The following is a 22244-nucleotide window of genomic DNA, read 5'->3' as shown; positions in this document are numbered from 1 at the left end:
GAGCTTTTTGCTCATGGGGCCCTTTTTTGTTCCAGGAACAGCCCTGGCAGAACCCTAAAGGGCATTAGCATTATGAGCTGCTGCGGTGGAACATTCCCACAATTTGTTCCATTATATTTTATCAGGTAAAATCTCAGAGATGATAAAAATGCTCCAAAAATAAGCATGCTATAAGAAAGCTTTTCTTAGTCAGATACAAGCACTCACTTATTCCATTATTCTATGAGCTAGTATAATGAACACTATGGTTTAGAATAGTGTCTTTAATCCTATTGGAAAGGCAGGTCTAGGGAAATGTTAGGGCAGTCACCAGAAGCAGCCAGCGGGCGGCTGAGACATCGAGAAGTGACGTTTCTAAATCCGGAGCCAGAGATCTCATTCTATAAAAATAGCTCTGGCGATTCCCCAACAAGCCTTCTCTACTGCCCCAGCAACATCTGAACTACAGTTCCCAGAATCCTCAGCGAACCGATGTTCGCTTGCACCAATCAGAAGTACGGATTCAACCACGGACGAGCCCTGCACTGGTCACGTGACGTATCCCTGGCCGTCCCCCCCCCTCCGGAGAGGTAAGCGGTGGCTTCAGAACTTCCTGTCAAGCCCGGCGGTCTCGGAGGCGGATTTCTACCGCACAGGTATGAAGCCTAGCTCGGGGAATAAGCGAGTGCAAGGCCGTGCGGCCGCAGGGGCTCCTTATAGAAGGCCGTGTTTGCTTCGAGTGCGGCCTTGTTCCGCTACTTCCCTGCTGGGCCCCCCTGATCTCTTATACTTTGCCAGGTCCGTGGGGTGAGGTGTGCCCGCCTGTCACACCGTGTTTTGGGACGGTCTGGTGTCATACGGGGCGCTTTAGTCGGTAGTCGGCGCTGTCATGTGTGTATTGGGTTTCTTCTTGCACCTGTCCTTGTCTGGAGCACTAACATGGACCCCCAGGGGGGCAGAAGAGATCAGCAGGTGGAAGGGGCTGTTTACACAGAAGGAGGGCATAGATGGGGCAGCAGGAAGCCTCAGGTTGAAGGGGAGCGGGAGACCGTGGAGCAAAGGTACGTATGAGAGTGTAAAGTATCTGGAGTATTACGGGGAGAGAAATGATCCACTGCCGACTGCTGTCATTTATTCCAAGAGGTCGCAGAGCCCAATCCATTACCCTCTTTACAAGATGAATACGGCGCATGAAACAAAAACTTTGTAATGATGACATCATAGCTGTGTTTTCATCCTAAGAGACAGTTTAATAAAGTTTGCTCATAATGGTGACAGATTGAGAGGAAATCCTTATTTATTAGTTTCCCGAGCTGTTGGACAGGTAAGAATATATATTCCTGTCAAACCCCTTCCAAAAGCTTGCCTAGTAATACGTAGAACTGAGGTGGAGGCGGCTGTCTTCTGAGTAATAGTAGAACCCCTCGAGTGTCCCCTGGAGCTCAGGACACGCCGGTTACCCTACTTAAAAGAAGCAGCCTTCTGTCCTGTATACAGCTCTGCCGGCGAAGAATGCAATGCTTTGTGAGTACTTTAATATGCACCTGTAAGAAGGACAAACATAAAGCTGCCTACCCTTAGGAGAAGCTGCAGCACACTGCCCCTCCAGTGCCAGTGCCATAACCACTAGCAAGAAATGACTACATGTGCAGGGAGTCTCGTTAAACAACCGCGACGTCTAGTATGTGAGCATACCGTGAGCGAGCCCTGGCAGGCACGGATAGAAACACAGAACTTGCCGGCAAATTAGTATCGTTAGCGTGATAGAAAGACTCGGACCTTTAATCAGTCCTGATCCGTTCCTGTAAAAGTGACGCTCGGCTCTCGAGCCCATGTGATGGTTGAAGTGTCCCTTTGAACGGGTTAACACTTGAACACTATAGTTGTGGTTCTGAGTGTGGCTCCTCTGTTTGGATCACATGGTGGCTGTCGGTGGTTTGGGTCACTTCTCTGTTTTACAATTCAACTGCAACAAAAAAGCAAATTATGGATTGCCTGGGGGGGATTCATTACATGCAAGCACTTCTTTAAACAAAGTTTCTGCTTTCGGTACCTCGCTATGTCCTCATTTGTAGTTTCCTGAGCAATAACATTGATGTATGGAACGTTTATGCGTGTTGTAATACTCGCTTTAAGGCAGTAGGTTAAAGGAGAAAGGGCTGCGTGGCCCAATGTTCCATAAATGTTTATTGTCTTCTAGTTAAAACATTAAGAATAAAATGGCATGGGTCTTAAAGAGGTTTCTTTTGTTGTCATGGTAATGAAGCTTTCTCTGCCTGCTATAAATGACAGCAGCCTAAAATAAAACTACTATAGGTCCGATCAAGTGATTATATATATATGTGTGTGTGTGTTAAAAAGCTGTTGGCTACTGCCAGGCTACGATTTGCCGCTGCCTGCAATAAATTCCGAATATGTTTAATTCCGCTAGTATCGCCCCACAGTGAGCTAATGAACCTGTTACTTTTTTCCCTTAATGTGCACTAAATGTGTTTTAAACTGGGTCACCAATGTGGGCCTAATCTCATCTACTTGTTCTATCGCAAAGTCGTTTTTAATACTATTAAGAGCACTTTGAATAGGTTTCCATTAGCTTTTGTAGCCAGCATGGTTTGTATAATGTTATGCCTGCGCATGGGTTGGGCTGTGTGTTATTTTTAGTTTTTTCTCCTTGGGCATAAATTCCAGTACGGTCACTGACAAAATAGCTTTATCTCATTTTGTTCCATTAAACTTTCTGTAGACCTGGAGGCCGCCATTGTTGTCAGTCATGTGATACGTTTGGTGACTTTCCCTGTACCACACTAAGCTGATTCTTTATGGCAATGCTAATGAAGTCTGTTCCTCCATAGACTTTCATTAGTCAGGATGACCAGCTGGATGATTAAGACTGAGGTTTTCGGTTTACCACATGCAGTATGATAATGAAACGGGGTTTGTCTAGTAAACTGGTCCTAGATAATTGAGTGAGAACACATCCAAATGGCTAATGTGCTGCCGGATGGCGTCCCCGCTGCCGGATGGTGTGCACAGTACAGGGCCCCATCTGCTGCTGCAGTGGCAGAACAGGTAAGTGAGGGGCACCGGGTATTTGACAGGTGTGTCAGTCCAGGCCTGTGTGTTTTTATAGATGTCTTCAAGGAAGGCATTTATTTTACTTTCCTGTTGAGGCTATGAGTATAGTGGATATTGACCTAAACCCTCTCCTAGTTCCTGTTTTCCGCAGCAATTAAAAAAGCATGTTAGAAGGATGTTAAATTATCAGCCAATCAGAAGGGGTGCTGTCATTTCCCTTTCCCTTCAATAAAGTAAAGTTGAAGTTTTGCCCTCATTTTAATGCATTGCTTTTCTTGGATTATTATTAACCTGGGAAAAACAATATGCAATTTCCTTGTACGAGGGCAACTCCAGGAGGATAATGAATGCGATGGCCGAGCCGGCCCTTCGCAAATCTATCAATGGATCCCGCAAAATCACCCCAGCTCTTGGCATGGAGGAGGTCTGTGGATCTACATAGCAGGCTGGCAGGAAAGAGAATGCCCGATTAGCTTGTCCCCTCTTCAACGCAGCACTTTATTTTCTTAAGCGTGTTATAAATCACTTAACGGTCTGTTCAATGAACACGTCAGCGTCGCTTGCGTGGACGGGTAGCAGCACAGTCCAGAACCTGGCCACGTATTGAGAATTCCTTTAGATCACGAACCTGTTATAGTAGCAGACATTGTTGTTAGTGTTATAGACATTTGGCGCTTGGATAAGTTCGCAAAACGACTCTTTCCATTTCAGTGTACGCAAAGTGTTGGAAAAACGAGGCAGATGCGAATACGTAGTGTTAGAGATTAACCCCCACAGAGCATGGCATGTAGCCTGCGTCCGCATAACGATGAAAACACAGACACACCACTGGGTTCATCCGTGCACGTATTAATGTTTAATAGGGATCTGCTATATTAATTGTTACGAGAATTGAGCTGACGTGTCGTACACAAAGTCCAAAGCATTTATTTAACAAAATGGGAGGAATAAAGAATGTAACGGGAATAAAGATGGCCGGTGGTAGACATATACAGGTGTACCCCGCTATGAGGCCGCTGGCGAGTAAAGGGCAGCCAGCCGTTCCCCTATTTATGTTCCGCTTTAAGGACGTTTTTGTTTTCCATACATGTTTAGACCTATCGTCTACATGCTTTGTATTGGGATCCGTGTTCTGAGTAGACTCATTTGGATAAACTTCTAGAGTATTTTCTGCCTTTGCACTTTGAATTCCTTCTCCCGGTCTTCTACTAAAACAGACGGGACCCTGGCGCTCTTATTCGGTCTTGTCATCGGTTTGCCATAGGCAGTTCTTGAATCTTAAATTTGTTTTCCCTTCTCCGCAGGAGTTTTTTCTTTTCTTTAAATGGAATTATCTCTATTTGTACTCTGTCCGGTATGATAAAGTGTGTCTCAGAATTAGCCTGCAGCTGCTTTTCATTCTGCAAAAACACTGGTCTCTGACATCGTATTTGTGACTGTCATACAGATTGTGTAGCTTTTTTAGGTTTTGTACTTAACGTTTCATTATTATTTTAAGCGTTCATTATAGAGTCTTAATGTATTCCGCAGCACTATTACAAGTCCATACAGCTTATAAAAGGAGTTAAGGACCCTGCTGTAAACTTGCAATCTAGCCGTATAGCACCTCTCGGCTGGAATGGCGAGTTTATGATCTAACATTCTTAGATTATAAGCCTTTATTGGTATTTCCATTCTTAGAAAGGGTAGATTAATACAAACAATACACATTCCGTGGCGAGAAAAAGTAAGCAAAACTTTTCGGAATTACCTGTTTTTCTGCATCAATTCTTCATAAAATGTGATCTAATCTACATTCAAGTCACCAGCCTAGACCAACACAGTGTGTTTAAGATAATAACACACAAACAATGATAATCTTTCTTGTCTTTATTGAATACACCCATTAAACATTCACAGTGCTGGTGGAAAAAGTAAGTGAACCCTTGGATTTAATGACGGGTCGAACCTCATTTGTCATCAATAACCTCAAACAAGCTCTTTGGGTAGCTGCGGATCAGATCCGCACAACGTTCAGGAGGAATATTGGACGATTCTTCCTTACAGAAGCTCTTAAGCTCAGCTGTATTCCTAGGATGTCTGGTGTGAACGGCCCTCTTGAGGTCATTCCACAGCATTTCTAATGGGTTAAGGTTTTTACTTTTATTTTTTCTGCAGTAGACTTGCTTTGATGTTTAGATTTATTGTCCTGCATCACCCAACGTCTACTGACCTTCACCTGTCAGCAGCCACCCTGACATTGTCTTGTATGATACCTTAGGAAGTCATTGTCCCCTCCATGACGGCAAGCTGTCCAGGCCCAGAGGCAGCAAAACAGCCCCAAACCATGATGCTCCCTCCACTGTACTTCACCGTTGGGGTGATGTTTCCATGTGGGTATGCGGTGCCCTTTTACTCCACATATAGTGCTGTGTGTCCTTCCCCCAACAATTCAACCTTAGCCTTATCAGTATACAAGACATTTTCCTGGTAGCGTTGTGCGAGTGTCAAGGTGCCTTTTGGTAAATCTTCAGACGCTGCAATGTTTTTTGGAGAGCAGGGCAGGGGTGATTTAAAATAAAGCAAATGCATTTGTATTGTGTACTGTCCCTTTAAAAGAGACGCACTTCCGGTTATGTGATCGGGAGGAGCGATCCCTGCGGGTGTGCAGGGTGTCCAACTATTGGTTGCAATCTGACAGCTCTCAACAAGTATGTGCCCTCTGATTGGCCAGTGTCGGTAGTGGGGGTGTATTAAAGTGGTGTAGTTGCAGTTATACCTGTGTTTGTGGTTAAAATGATTAATGATGGAATAAGCGGATTTCCACCGGCCGTGCAGAGAAGTCAAAGTAACTTAATTTTTAGCGCATGACATTTTATATGTTTATTGCACTAGAAAGCTAAACATTTGTCCCTGGTTTTTATCTGTATCATGAATACCAAATGGGTTGTAAGGATAAAAAGTCACACAAAGAACTCTACTCAGATTGATTTATGAAAAACTGGAAAGTCAGAGAGAGAGTGAATTAACCGTGTGTTTTATTTTCTGGTTTATTCTACTTTCATCAACTCAAAAGTATAGACACAATATAAAAAGAGTTTTAAAATATTGTGAAAAGGCCACCGTCTGTTTCTGATATTAAAATACCCGTTTAAATTTGGGGGCGGAAAATGTAAAAGGAAAACCAATTTCCCCAGTGCTGAATCCAGTGCTTCCCTCGGCGTTGGTATCTGAAGTGTGTGAAGGACTTTAACTTCAAACGATAGTGTTGAGCAGCTCTAGCTTGTTGGCTGGCACTTCTCTCGTTCCCAAGTGATAACTTGCTGTCAGCAGTCCTTCTGAGGAATGGTTTGATAATAAGCGATTCTCTTCCCCAATTAAAAACGGTCTACCCAGCTCCATTTGTCATTTACGCCATTTTTTTCTTTCCCTCTTTCTCTAGCTCTCACATCATGGCCTCATCCTCAACGCCAAAGTATAATTCACACTCGTTGGAAAATTCGTCCATCAGAAGGGTGAGTTCTGTTTGATCGCTATCTCCTTCTGTTATGATCCTGGTCATGGTGTTGCTCATTGACATTTTTCTTGTGTTTCCAAACCCCTGCGTGTAAAAGGCTACATAAAGCCATTTAACCTTCTGGAATATAGATGCTTGAAAGCCAGCAGTTGGTTGGCACAAGGGTTTGATCATTCATATGTTATCCCTTAACTATCCCAAAATAACTTGTAATTGTAGGACTTGGATTGTGTTGAGTTCCTGCATTGCTCGATGGGGATACTATCAAGTGTATCAGGAATGATGCTCCATCATAAATTCACATGTTATCTGCTCCTAGGTCCTTGCATCATAACATACAAGGCTAACGTGATGTAATCAACTCAAGCTAAAGGATTGATAAAAATGTGTTTAAAATCCTTGGCATCAATAAGATGAGATAACCATCCCCTGATATTCCTGAATTCATGCAGTTAACACCACAATCTATTGTGTCCCTGTGTATAAAAGACTTGGGCACGTAAGCAACGTATTCTCCTGCAGCAGCTTATTCGCAGCCTTCTAGACAAGTGAGCTGATTAGCCGTTTAACGCTAATCACGACAACAGAGGAGAAGAACACATTGCCAGATTATGGTCCCGGGGATCACCGAGCCAATCGTTCCAGAAATATTCCTAATGTGGAGGATTTACAAGCAAAGTCCGGGAGGGCCAATGTACAAAAGATGCTATTTCAGGAACCTAACGCTGCAAGATGTACTTTCATTCTTGCTTATCTAAATAGAAGACTGCCGTTGAACAGATCGGCGCAGGTTGCTAAAAGCGGAGTTTAGAGACTGGTCGGGTGTAATCCGTGAATAAATGTTGAGAGCAGAAAGCGGATAGGAGCTGTCGCCGATAGTCCATGCCTTTGGGATCCGGTGTCTCTTCCATCCGTACATGCCTGGGGTGCATGAGACTCTTGTGTGATTTGAATGTCCTCGCAGCAGGAAGCCATCCGTCGAGGTGCCGAGTTAGGGCCCATCATGTTCGCAATGTGTACATTTACTACTTGGATTTTGGGAAGCACATTCTGAAGGATGCTATGGCCACATGCAGTAGTCTAGGTTCGCTTTTAGGTTATCTCTTGTTACTCATTGGCCGACTCATCTCCCTGGTGCAGTTGCGAATTGACACTTTGTGTTAAAGAAACTGTAATGTTAAAATTATATATTTTTAGATTTTTTGTAGAGGAAAAAAAATGAAAAATGTGGTTTAGGCTGCTGGAGTATGGAAGTAATGTCAGTGGATCAAAAACGATATTACACAAGCAAGGAACTCTCACCACCCATTCCTCATTGGCGTCCGGTAGCCATTATCTTCCTAGACTCTTCAGAAAAAGACGTCTCCCTCTCAGCAAGTTATAAAATGCTAATGTCAAAAAGCAAGCGACTTAAGCGCACTTTCACCACTCGCTACAAGCTGATTCTTTTCCCACGTGTGTCAGACTTACTATATGTCAATTGCGATCTAAATAGAGTATCAACGAGTTAATTGTAGAGCAAACAGGGAATTTTCTTGTGCTATTAAATAGTGAAAAATTATAAAAATGTTAGTTTTCTTGTGAGCTCATCCTGCACAAAGCTCATGGATTGTATTTTTGGTTTTAAAAGAAAGAAAACAATTTTGTTATAGGCTATTTCCGGAAATGACACTTTATTATTTAATTACTGTTTTTCAGTCTCCCAGAGATGGTGTCAACCAGGAGGACAATGAGGATATCCCCCGTCTGCCCGGCGAGTCCGTTATTACAGGTGACTGGAGAGATGTGATCATTTGTACTTTCCTAGTTGATATTTCTATGTATCCCTAATTTGCCTCCAATTATTTGTTTTTTACAGACAAGGATGTTATCTACATGTGTCCGTTTAACGGCCCTATAAAGGGAAGTATTCACGTCACAAACTATAAACTGTTCTTCAAAGGTGAGGAGACGGTAAGTTATTAAATGATGATTTTTCACTTACATTTGCTACGAATAACAGCTTGATTCTCAAAACATGTTTTTTTTTTTAAACATTACCCATATATCTATTAAGCTATCATTTAGTATGAAAAAAACAGAATACTTTATGAAAAAGGAGTCACTCTGCATACTAAATACTGCTATATGTTACTCGGCTAGCCCCAGTGACCATGTACGTTAAGAATCAGTGGCACGGTTTCTGCATGTCAGAGCAGCCAAGGGTGAAATGATCATCTACCCTTACGCCAACCCTCCCTTGGACACCGCAGGATACAGGGAAATGTTACTGCGCTGTTTAAATATTAGTGTTACTACGGACTCTCTTGGCTTGCAAGATCCCGGCAGGCGCTTCACAGCCTAAGTTCTAAAGTTCATTGCCAGGACAATACGTGGTTCCGATAACACATCTAATTTATTCTTTGGAAATGACCCTCATCCCCCTGATGGGGGGGGACTTAAGAAAACTTAAAGCTGCAGTTCCACTTACCATTTGGCTGTAGGATTTGTCAAACTTAACGTGTGTCTCTTTATTTTATTTCGGTCTTAGGAGCCGTTGATGAAATTCAGTGTTCCTCTTGGCGTTATTGGAAGAATAGAGAAAATGGGGGGTGCATCCAGCAGAGGAGAAAATTCGTATGGCCTGGATATAACCTGCAAAGTATGTTGGAAGATTTTCTACAACACGTCTGCCTACACCAGAAGGCTTCTCACACCTTACTGTTATATTACATCCTCTACATTATATGAGTTTAAACACAAGGAGGACTACCATGTTACAAGAGCTGGCTAGTAATGTCCATTTAATGGTGCAGACGCTGTGGATCAATCTGTACCGCTTAGTTCGGAAATAGTTTGGTTAATGTAACTGGAATATGTTGAGGTCTGTGTATTGTAGATCATGTGTTGGATAACATGACGCCACTTTTAGGTGGAGTAAAATGCTCAACACATAGGAATAAACTTTTACCGGAACAATAGGAAGTTACTGCTTAGACGGTGTGTCCTTCTGTCATATGGTTCCCTACAGCTCCCACTCAACATTATATTAAATATATTCACAGATGTTTGTGGTTTGTTCTTTTAGGACATGAGGAACCTGCGTTTTGCTCTGAAACAAGAGGTACACAGCAGAAAGCAGATATTTGAAGATCTCACAAAATATGCTTTTCCCCAGTCTCATGGCTTGGTAAGAACCTTTGCTCTAATGAATTCTTTGCGTCATATTGCTAGATTAGAGTCTTCGTAATTTTATATTGGAAGAGGCCTTGGATGTTCATCTTGTACGAATGGAGCACAAACTGGAAGTAGCTTGTGCCATGTTTGTTTCTGGACAGAGCTGCAGACCATGGAATCCAAATAGTCTCCTTGACTGGGTTGCCTTACGTTTAATAAAACCTATAAATTGTTGAATCATTTTGAGTGCTTCTACAGATATGTATTAAAAAAGGTGGCTTTTCGGAAATTAAGAACGGCTTAACGTTCATTTATTTTAAATTATATTGCGAAGGTTATGCCAATTATAAATGTTCCAATGATATCTGTAGAATTCCTTTCATTGGTAAATATAGACCAATAATTGCTGTCCTTTAATAGCTTTAATTTGGACACTCCATAAAGTCCCTTTGAATTTCCGTGGTGTCCCACTTGCAAATGCAGAATTCCCCCCATGTGCATTTGCTTCTTCTCATCCATGTTTTTGGATATTGCTGCATTATTTCCCACACCGACGATGAAAAGGTGGGAACTGCATTCATTGCTTTTGCTTTTAAAAAAACCATGAGTTTCTCACATATTATTTCAATGTTTTGGCTCTGCCTTGGGAGTTGGTTGCATGATGCTTTATCTGTATGTCATATGTATACCTGTTAACCTATGTTTGAGCTCCCAAATGGTACCGGGGAACTAAACTTGTCCCCTCATATTCTTGGTAAATGTCTGTCCTACCAAACCCCACTGAATAAATCCAGTTAGCAGATGTGATTTCATCTCGCCATGTATTACGAAGGCCTAAATCCAGCGAGCTCCTGCCGTAAGAAGAGCTATATACCGGCCCTGTGAAACCTCGAATGTCTCTTCTGCCTTTCAGCCGTGCAAGATGCAGGATTTGAAACCACGACTCGCGCTTTAGTGAATAAACGTCATACCGTCACTGTATGTAGGAACAGGCAGTCGGTGCAGGAGTGGCTCCAGCAAGCAGACCGTTCCAGACGCTCTGGGAAAGTAGCTCGTAACTTCTAACGTACAAGCTGCTTTCCCACAACTCTGGGAGGCCTGGAAAACCACACATTGGTTATATACAGTGGAACCTTAGCATCAAAGTCACATTATTTCTCAAACAGCAAGTTTTAGATGAATTTAGAAATCTTATCTCACTGCATTAAAGGGACAGTTTAATGCCCCGTACACCATCCATGAATGCATTTTTGCTTGTACTTGTGCGAACCGGCACTGGAGCTGAAAGGAGATGTTCACCTCTGTGCACAAGTAAAAGAAAACGAAGTAATCTAGCGGCCGTACTCATAGAGTACTTTAATACACATTCTTTAGTGGGCTGTCAGGGACATTAAATGGGTTTAAAGGGTTTCCCTTTTTACTGATCTGGTTCCTTCTTTTAAAGGAAACAATGAAAGTGTTTGCACTTCCCATTTTCCCTGAACCAATGCTTTTTCTATAATTTCATGTGCCTGTAATCATATAAACATTTCTGAAAAAGTGACCGTTGTAAGGGCAGGGCAGTGTTCTCATTCTGTACCTGTATGTCTCAACATATGTTAACGTTATTATCAATTTGTACATTCTCAATTTAATTTTATGATTTTCACTCTTCCCTTTTGTAATTGGGTTATTTAATGTAATGACGTTTTCAGGAACATGCTAATTTTAATCACATTTGCTTTTCATATATATATATATATATATATATATATATATATATATATATATATATATATATATATATATATATATATATATATATATATACAGTTTGCGTGCAGTATATAAAAAGAAAACATTCCGATTGTATAAACACCTTCCAGTAGACTATTTTTAATTTCAATGTCTTTGCTGCCTCGTGCCAAGAATCGGCAGTCCCGTATATCCGTTATGTGCCGAGCTAAATAAATATCTCTTCCTCGAACAACAGGTTTGTTCTGATGGACCGTGCCGAATGTTTGATGTGAATAACCTTGTCCTGTATCTTGCCGGTTGACCAAGACAAATGGCTTTTCTGTTTCAATTTGGCTTGCTCTTCCATTATATCTTGACTGCTATTTTCATTTAACTCTCTGGGAATGTTCTCCATGCGCAGAGGGAAGTAATATATTTCTACCGGAGTGGATCACTAGGGCTTAACCATAAGAGTTCATTGCAGCCGCTTCACTATTGGGGTGTGAGGACATGCGCCTACCACCTTCCAAGTTAGTAAAATATTTATGACAGATAAGGAGGGTACGCTTTTATTTTATTTTTTTACTGCTGCCTCATTGGTAGTGAACATCTATTGATCTAGCTTTTTGTAGTCCTTTTTTTTGTATTTCATTTTCAGTGTATTTTGACAGAGCTTAATGCAACACAACACATAAAATATTATGCTGTTGGAATACCAACTGTTTGTGAAATGTTATTGCTGTCTGTGCAGTTGCACCGCCGTCTCGCAGATGGCCCTGCGCGTGATGATTGAGTATATTCCGCCGTCACGAGCGTCTACGTCTCAAGACAGTGTGTTCATCTGCGTTCAGGCCAATGAATCAGTCTGTGGCTGTGGATCATACCATGAATGAAGAGCAGTTTAATGGAAGATATATCACACAATCGTTTGTGTTACCTCCATATAAATAATTGTCTAATTTCTAGCCTAGAAATATAGTTTGATCATTCCATATACCTCGATGAAGCCAATAATACTCTAGGATTGTGTACAGAAGTAAAGTACGAGAATAGTGTTGTGGGTAAAGCCGACGGAGGTATCGCAGTCTAGGCGGACAAGTGCTTCTTATCTGCCGTCGGTATTTCTGCGAGGTACCGGGAGTCTCTGCATGTGTCGTGTGCATGTAATGGAATAAAGCCAGCACAATGTGTAGATCAAATCAATGTAAAAGTCCCTATCTGCAGAAAAAAACCCCACAGCCTCAACCCTGCAAGGATGTGTAACAGAAAGCTGTTTAGGGTATTTCCTGACTTGCTTCCTATTGTATGTGGTTTCATTCAAGTGAAAAAAAAATATATATTTATTTATTTATTTTTTCTTCTCTTTTCTGGTATTTTTACTTCTTAATTTGATGATGCTTTTTGAAACTAGGAGCGTCAGCTGGGCGTTCGTGGGATATGTTAGCGCTAATGACTCCTTTTCTCCCCGTGTGTTTTATGTATATACAGTAGGATATTAGTAAAAAACGATTCAGATGTACTAATTTATGTGTTTGTCGTTCAAAGCGAAGCCGTGTACATTGAGGATCGTATAAAAGTGTTGTACTCGTGTATCGAGGTCTTGCATTTGCGGCAGCGTAACTGGTACTTTGCGAACGATTTCCCTTGTATGTAACACGTGTGTAGAAAATGAGGTCTGTGAGCGAAGGATCACATTCCTGCAGGATATCGCACAGAAATACTTTGATTTTATTTTGGTCCGCAAAAAATAACTAAGTTTAACGCCGCATGCTAGGTCATCTACATGTATGATTCCAAGCGTTGTGTCTGTTGTCCTCTTCTGACCCCGTTATACGTAACCCCATTGTTCGGATCTCTTTAGAAGTTACCTCCTCTCGCGCTTTGACTTCCGAGATCTGATTCATTTGGTTATGAGCCGTTACTTCTTTATTATCTTGACGTTGGGTATGTTTTGATGAAGGTTCCTATTTGTATCGGTTTCCATGACTGGTAAATCCGGGTTCTAGGTACTGCGGTTTGGCTCCCTATCCCCGATTAATGCCGCTTCTCGCAACAAAGATTTGTTTTTCTCTGCCGTGAAAAGGCAGCGAAATACACAGAGAGAGGTTTTCTGGCAACGCTCGGCGCGGTTTATTGAAAAGCTGAAGTCTTCGCATTGTTGATCCTGATTTGTTGACTGGAAGCGATAGTCCGCGATGAAGTAGGGACTGTGAGGAGAAAGGATAACAGTTTTGTTTAAGTGTTTGTGCGGTGAAAGTGGCAGGCATTTCATTGAATAGGAGGCTGGTGATTTATAGCGCGGAGAACAGATGAAGCCAGCCAGTTAGAAACAGAAAATCCTTTGTAAGCGGGGATCAGAGATTCTTGCAGGTGTTCGCTCAATGGCTCCTTTTGTCTCCAGCGTCTCTGCTCTTGCTTGCCTTCAGTCCCGTGCTGCGATGCCACCGGTTTGATTTACTGGATACTTCCATTGCTGGGTTTCCATCGATGACTTGAAAGCACCGAAATTCTTATTGTTTTAGAAATTGAAAAGGCAACTTTTGTGTTTTACGCAACTAAACCTCCAGAGGCTTCTTCGCTGTATTTCCGTATTAGCCTGTTGGTTTATGTCGATTAAGCATAAACAGGAGGCACGTTTTTAATATCTGGAGCCTCAATGGGTCTTGAGTTATTGCAGAAGTTTTACATTGTGATTGAACCGGGTACAGACCGGTCATCTGGATCCCTAGCTAATTCCCGCTGGGCTGGTGACGGGTCTTCCACTTTCAGGTACAGTCGCCCCAACGGCAGATCTTGTGCTGGTATCTTCCTGCCCCGTTTGCATGTTTCTGGTGCTTCATTTTGTCATCAAACACCCGTATCTAGATGATCATTCCTCCCATGGACTCCCCATAGATACTGAGGAGTTATTTGAAAGCAAAATGTATTTAAGGTTAACTTTAAAGGGTTGCAGAGAATTATGCGTGCACGTGTTTTGGAGATGACTCCCGTTAAATGGACTATAAAGTCCACCATATTGTTCTTTCCCAGGAGGCATCGCTGGAAGGTTCTCTGTACATAAGCATACTTATTTCAAGTCAACATTTAATTTATATTACAATTTAAATATATTACCATCATATTTTTATGTTAAACAATATGAGATGTCAGTCTATTAAGTATGGAGCATATTTTCTCTTTGAATGGTCAAACAATGGTGTTTCAGGTGAAACTAAAGGCCGTGCTTGCCCAGCTGTATGATTATAATAAAGGGTTCATTCACTATATTCTGTAACCTGCTCCTTAATTTATAGAGGGTATTACTGTGATTGGGGGTTGTTTAGAAAGATCCGACACATTCTTTAGAGCTGTAAATTGGGCAATCGCAGCATAAAAGTGATTGGTGGAATTACCGGTGTAGACATGGGGCATTTAGGGGAGCTCGCTATCTGTATACTGTAAACCTAGGTTCTTGTCAACGTTCATTGCTTGTAAATGTCTTTCCTTAAGAGGCGTTATTTGTTACCTTTGCACTCCTCTGGTTAATGCTTTTACATGTTGGAAGGATAAGAGTATGGAGAACCACCATGCACACTGACCGTATATTCCAAGGTGTACTAGCGCTACCCTCTTTATTGTTGTGAAATCTGTTTATCTGTGCCCTAATAAATATATATGTCTTTTCCAACAGCCTTTCTTTGCATATCAAAATGAAGAGAAGTTTCCAGAGAACGGCTGGACGGTATACGACCCGATAAATGAGTTCCGCAGACAGGTAGGTGAACCTGATTGTCATAAGTGACATAAGTTGTTCTGTTCAGTGGTGGGTCTAGCCACACATAGGGATGCTTCACCAAAAAAACATACAAAAAAGAGTAGCGCACCACCTAAAAAGCATATGACCGTATGGTGTGACCCAGAAAGTTTGACCTGGAGTCTCTGTGTGATTATTACATGTAGTACAGTATGATCATATGTAAACATTTCTGCTTTACTTGCATGGTAGATCTTCCTGGCCGGAGAAGGGCTAAATGTTTTATTTGTTATTACTAATATATATATTATCCTTATCCAATATCTAATGCCTCGGAACAAAGACTTGTTGAAGCAGTCGCTGTAATCTCACCAAGGTCTGGAGACCAGTGCAAGGTGCATGCGTTCCATGTACCGCTGCCTGGGTTTTAGACTCCTCTAACATGCTTTGTTTCCTAATGTAGTCTGGGCAGAAGCGCGTTTACGGATATCCCCATCATCCGTGGTGGACTGGCAGCAGGTGGTTCCACATCACTTTCTGAGCACTTCCATATGCTAGGAGAGTCAGACTATGAGTGGAACATCTGTAGTCTCAGTGACCACTCCACCCTCTGTCCATACTCCGTAGTGATTCACTTTCATCGCTACGTCTGTATATTTGGCCTTCTCATCCTCCTTGGATGCAATGTACATCATTCCGCACACGTGGATGCTTTAACCATGTGCTGTGTCTGACAGGTAAAGTGTTACGGCTTTCGTTTATTATTTTTATTTGCTGTTACTTATAGAATCCTCGGTATGACCTTGATTATATTTTGAGATTTGATCACCACCAAGTGGTCACATGGTAACAGTACACAACGCCAGATTTTAGCATTTTAACCGTTTTTCTTTCTTTTTACATCTGTATTTTTAAACTTCTTTCCAGGGACTGCCCAACAGTAAGTGGAGAATAACTTTTGCAAACCAGAGTTATGAACTGTGTGACACCTACCCACAACTTTTGGTAGTTCCGTTTGATACCTCGGATGAAGATCTTAAAAAAGTTGCAGCTTTCAGGTCCAGAAATAGAATTCCAGTAAGTGTTTTAGTGGAGCAGAATTGTGTGTCTGGTGATGGGTAGGATGTAGTAGTAATTAGAAAGGGGTTTGTTCACAAAAAGAGAGTATTGGTTGGAACCCCCTTCCCCTGCTTCCTACTGACATAATTTTATATAGGGTCAACTTAAGCTCCATGAATGGTTAGGATTGCCCTGTATAAAGCATAATTAAAGCAGTCAAATGTTTTTTTGAAGATCACCTCATTTGGTGAACTACATATTGCTAATTATTGAGCATTGTCGAGGCCACATTGTTCTCTTACACAAAATGATCAGATCTATGGGTTGCACACATTCTACACTCCTGATACAACTGTCCGTGAGCTGGGCGGCTGCCTGGTATTGCTACTTAGACCCTCTGAATAATAACAATTTAGTCCCAGTTTGTTTCCCAAAGTGTTCTCAAAACAAGTAAAAAAAAAACTTGGCACAAAATGTTATTGTCCATATTGTCCCCTTTCACTGGTCGGTGTGCTACTGGTTGCCCGGCACTGGTTGAGCTCTCTGTAGTTTTATTAAGTTGTCGTAAGCAGTTGTAATATTATCTCGGGCCGGATGATGCTATTGTGTACCTTTTCGTGTTTCCGGTATTATATTAATATATTAATTGCTGTTTAGGTTTTGTCTTGGATGCATCCAGACAATCAGTCGGTCATCATGAGATGCAGCCAGCCTCTGGTGGGCATGAGTGGCAAACGGAATAAAGATGATGAGAAGTATCTGGATACCATCAGAGATGCGAGCGAGCAGACAACCAAACTTACCATCTATGATGCCAGACCGAATGTAAATGCTGTGGCCAACAAGGTGAGCAGCGAGGTTCTCTTATTACACAACTTGGGTGATGGGACATTTTCCATGTATCTGGCTAGGTTTAATTCTGTAACCCGGGCATCAAATTGTTTTATGAGCGTAAACAATCTTTAATAAATGCTGTGGTTAACTTTCACAGTCCCAATGTGCATGTGTAAGTGTAAGTGCGTGCAATTAATGCCGACATTTAAGGAGCAGTCGTGTAGCCTTTTTAGTAGAACTGCAATACATTACCTTGAGAGAGAACAGATTGACCATGATCAGCAGGTCTTGCCCATTTGAAAGCTGACCAGTAAACATATCACTCGTTATACAGGGGAGCGGAGTAGAAATTTAAATGTTCCATCACCAACCCCATGACTTCAATGTATGTTTCGAAGGACCAAATGTGAGCTTCTGCTACAGGGAGAGCTTGGCGGGCTCTGTATAATTCATAGATTAATCGGTGAGATTTCTTCAGAGGCACATTGAATTATGCATTATACAGGGCCACCGTAGCGGTTCTTGCTGGAGAAACCTGCCAGTGTTGGCCCTTCATAACGAATGGTGAAGCGGGAGAGCCGAAATCCCATCGACCCTCCTTTTAGAGAATATACTTCTTTGTTGACTTCAATGAGAATTTGTGTTTAAGCTGAAGTTAATAGATTCTTGGCCATAGTTTCTGCAGCATTCTGCTGAAACCCTTACATTAACGTGAGGCTTCTGAGCTGTCAGCAGATTGTTTCAAGTGAAATTAAGAAGTTTAGTTACATTACTGATGCATTTTGGTATGAGAAGAGGTCTGCTTCTAAACCTATGAGGAATCTAGGTGTAGAGAAGACATAACCATGTGTGCTTGCTGTAGGCTACTGGTGGAGGTTATGAAAGTGAGGATGCCTACCAGAACGCAGAGCTGGTCTTCCTGGACATTCACAACATTCATGTCATGAGGGAATCCCTAAAGAAACTGAAAGATATAGTTTATCCCAATGTAGAAGAGTCACACTGGCTTTCAAGTCTCGAGTCAACTCACTGGTTGGAACATATTAAGGTAGGTCAACTATGCTATAATATATTACTGTGCCACCCTATAATATGAATTAAGTTTAAAGTGTTGAAAAGATGGTGGAAACGCTTAATCTGTGGTTATTAATGATTTATTTTCTAGAAGGATCTCCTTCCTATATGATCGTTGTGTTGAAGAATTCTGTTCCCATTGCTGCTTAGATGCCTAATGTTTTGACTTTGGTTGTGTTTTACGGTTAAACCCGTTAAAGCAGCTTAACACTTAGGATTTTTGTATGGTTCAGTGTCAATTTACAGTCTTACTTCGTATTCCTATTGATGACTCTTGAATGTTTTAATTGTCCTTTTTCCAAGTTGTGATGGCCTTGCCCAGCACATATGTCAATGCAGTAATGCTATGCAGCAGACCGACATTGTTTTAATAGGCTTTTCTGTTCATTGTGTAGCTGGTTCTGACCGGCGCCATCCAGGTAGCTGATAAAGTGGCGTCTGGGAAGAGTTCTGTCATCGTGCATTGTAGTGACGGATGGGATCGAACAGCACAACTAACGTCCCTCGCCATGCTGATGCTGGACAGTTACTACAGGACCATTACCGGCTTTGAGGTGTTGGTGCAGAAGGAGTGGATAAGCTTTGGACACAAATTCTCATCGGTAAGTGTCGTCGTTGCAAATAATGCTTCTTACTGCTTAATGTGCGTAACAGGCCGGTTGCCTCGTTTGGCCACCCCTTCTTATAAAGCTAATTTTCTGGTGACTAAAAGCCTTATTTTCCTTAACCTCAGCTGATATCTCACAATTTATAGTGTGTGTATGGCTGTATATAGTGTGTGTGTGTGTGTGTGTGTGTGTGTGTGTGTGTATGTATGTATGTATGTATATATATATATTACACACACTTTTAAACTCTTCCTTGTACCAACCTTTACCATTTTTGCACAAGGCTGTCCCATTTACCTTGTAGTAATCGGTAATAGAACTGGAGCAGCCATCAGGAATGTCACACGGCTCTAAATTCCTCTCTATACAAAACCCTGTTATATTTTTTGTGTCTGATAAGACCATAATCATCTATTTAGCACATCTGGTCAGCCAAATATACATTATTATATGTGGTTTTATCGATAAAAATATGAATGATTTTCTCTTTCAGAGAATAGGACATGGAGATAAAAACCACGCCGATGCAGACCGGTCCCCCATATTTGTGCAATTCATTGACTGTGTGTGGCAAATGTCCAAACAGGTACCACGCTTTGCATTTAATCTGGCAGACTAAAAATAAGCAATCTCGACCCCATAAGTATATGCATTTCTCGATAAAACCTCGTAATTTCTGGGTATGCTTAATTGTATCATTTTTTCCCCTTATAGTTTCCGACAGCATTTGAATTCAATGAATTCTTTCTCATCACAATCCTGGATCAGCTTTACAGCTGTCGATTCGGCACGTTCTTATATAATTGTGAATTTGCAAGAGAAAAAGAAGTAAGTGGATCTTGTGCTTCATAATGGGAATGGTCATTTGAAAAGTTATATTTTTAGTTTTGCCGAATGAATGCAGTCCTTGGTCCTCCTCACGTGTAAGCTAGTTTTATGCCCTAGGCATGTAGACAGATTTCGTTTTTCTTTCTTTGATGATACCTATTCTTCACTGGCTGTAAAGCAGTGCTCTATAACAACTGCCTGCTTTGAGGTTCATGAGCTGGAACTGGTTAAATGAGCATTTATAGGAAAATGTTTGAAGTTTGCTATATTATTAATTATATATATATATATATATATATATATATATATATATATATATATATAATATGTCTTGCTGCTCCAGGACCAACGTGCCTGTCTTTGACATCATATATTATTGATGATGTCGAGTGTCGCATCACTCTTAAAAGTGGTCAGTGGCTGCTTCTCTGCCTCTCCTTCTGGCCTTACTTCATGCTGTATTTTTTCTTCTTTTCCAGAAGGTTAAAGAAAGGACCCAATCCTTGTGGTCTTTCATAAACAGTGAAAAGACAAAGTACACAAATCCGTTTTACACGAAGGAACTGAATCGGGTGCTGTATCCGGTGGCAAGCATGCGACACCTGGAGCTTTGGGTCAATTACTACATCAGATGGAACACCAGGATCAGACAACAAGTATGTGTTCGGGGCTCGTCGGTCTTCAGTGCAGATGTAAATCATATCATTTAGGTATATCTTGATTATTTACCTTCTCTTTGTTGTAATTCCCTGTAGCAACCAAATGCTGTGGAGCAGCGTTACATGGAACTGCTGGCTTTACGTGATGATTATGTTAGAAAACTCGAAGAACTTCAGATCACAAATTCACAGAAAATAAGCAACTCTTCCACTTCGCCGTCTTCACCGTCGCAAATGATGTCCCAGTTGCAGACTCCGTTTTGAGCCCAAAGTGCTTTCTATATGACGCAATGTTGCAAACTGCAGTATTTTGGCAAAGGCCGTTTTGGATGATGCCTTACTTTCAAATCTGATACTCCCTGGTTGAAAAGAAATGTGCCTTTTCCAAATCATGAAATCCCAGCACCGGTCTGCAGTTGTCTTCACACAGTATAGAAAGAAAACCCGTAGCTGTCCGAACCGCGATCACACTGGACTTCTGAATGAATTAACCGTTGGAGGAAATCCAGTTCACTTTGCGTTTTTTTTTCCCTCCCGCTTGGCATTAACCTTTAAATATATATATTAAAGAAAACTCTTGTAACTGTTTGGTTTTACCTTTGTAAGCAGATATTGCTTTCGGTTTCTTTCCTCCTCCTAATCATGCCTGACTTTTTGCGTTAGGCGAGTCTCCTGTGCAGTCTGCCCAATAATTCCTCGCATCTTGTGCTGGTCACACGAGGTAGTAAATGATGGTTTTATGGTGCCAGATTTTCTGCCCTTTTCTATGTGCCTTTTCCCCCGAATTTCTCATTCATTCTCCCCTGTTCTAACGTGACCTTTGGTATTAGCCTCCTGATTTCTTTGCGCCGCTTCATTATTAGTGTAACCGACCTGTAGACAAAATGATGATGTGTAGAAGACGGGCATGTTTTTGGATCAGTTTTATATAAGCGAGTCTTCAGTTTCCAAAGATTAGTAGTTAATTTGTTGTCATATCGGGGGGAGGGGACATCCAATGATGTACGGTGTACTGCGACAGCTTGAAGAAGGTGTCAACAGTTGGTCGCAATCATTTTTGTACGTAGTCTCAGGCGTAGTAAAGCTTCCGCTCTTGGAGGGTAACGAGGCTTCCACGTCATAATCTTCTCTTCCCAGAACCGATTTTGTATCTAAAAGCCATATGAGAGCTAATCTGTTGTAACAGTCTCTGCTCACATTTAACGTTCAAGAGAAAAAAGATATATAAACTTGGAACTTGATAACCCAAAATACAGATTTGCTTCATTTCAAATCCTCACGTAGCGCACACACCAGGGTAGTTATTGGTTCTGATAAAGAAAATTCAGTCTTAATGTTTTGGTTTTTTTCCTGCCAAGTACCCCTAGTACCTGATCTAACCAAGTACTTATTTGTTAATATGCACTTTTTATTCCTACCAAATGCCATTATTGTTTGAAAGCAGTTTTTGAACAGTCCCAAACGCGTCACATCAGCATGTGCTCTTAAGTGGTACCTAGAATGTTTCATGCCAAGGCGTTTTTATTCCTGTATGTCGGCTGTGGTTCAGTTCGGTTTCTCAGTATAGAGCTAAAGGTTGTTCACTGATATCGAATAGCCTTAAGCATTTGTACTGAAGAATCCTAAAGAAATAGTTGTATACCCCAACTTACGTGATGAAAAGATTCTCGGAAGGACGGCAAAGCAATCACGATGGGGGAGAAAATGGCCTGAATTCTCCTTTAAGCCATAGAAGGCAGCAAAAGATATACTATGGAGAGTGGTATCAATAGGAAGTCCTAATCATGATTAATATCTTGTATTTAAAAATATGATCACACTGTTAGATAATCTTTTAAGCTTGTTGTAAGTAATCCATAGTTTATATGATATGGAGTGTAATAAGGTGGGATACATGACCCAAAGGTCTGGTTGGCGCATGGATGCTCGAACAGATCATGAATTACACTGGATTTGTTTTATGCCAAGCGAGAAGTCTCCAGCTGTTTTTGAATCCACGATAAGGTTCTATTTTTCTCAGTGTAAGG

At 41.4% G+C, this 22244-nt stretch overlaps 1 protein-coding gene across 1 annotated transcript; it reads left to right on the top strand.

Annotated features, from left to right (window-relative positions):
• The first annotated feature begins 519 nt into the window (after positions 1-519).
• On the top strand, positions 520-20802 carry MTM1 (myotubularin 1). Its single transcript, XM_053473626.1, has 15 exons — positions 520-635; positions 6476-6548; positions 8249-8321; positions 8409-8503; positions 9081-9191; positions 9618-9719; positions 15093-15176; positions 16083-16232; positions 16872-17060; positions 17911-18096; positions 18518-18724; positions 19224-19316; positions 19445-19558; positions 20038-20214; positions 20314-20802. Exons 2-15 carry the CDS (start codon positions 6486-6488, stop codon positions 20479-20481), a joined length of 1812 nt encoding a protein of 603 aa, XP_053329601.1. The 5' UTR covers positions 520-635; positions 6476-6485; the 3' UTR covers positions 20482-20802.
• Positions 20803-22244: the final 1442 nt, after the last annotated feature.

Source organism: Spea bombifrons, chromosome 8, assembly GCF_027358695.1.
Source record: "Spea bombifrons isolate aSpeBom1 chromosome 8, aSpeBom1.2.pri, whole genome shotgun sequence".
In the NCBI taxonomy this organism is placed as follows: domain Eukaryota; kingdom Metazoa; phylum Chordata; class Amphibia; order Anura; family Pelobatidae; genus Spea; species Spea bombifrons.
The sequence above is the reverse complement of the archived record's forward strand: the minus strand, read 5'-3'. Positions and strand labels throughout refer to the sequence as shown.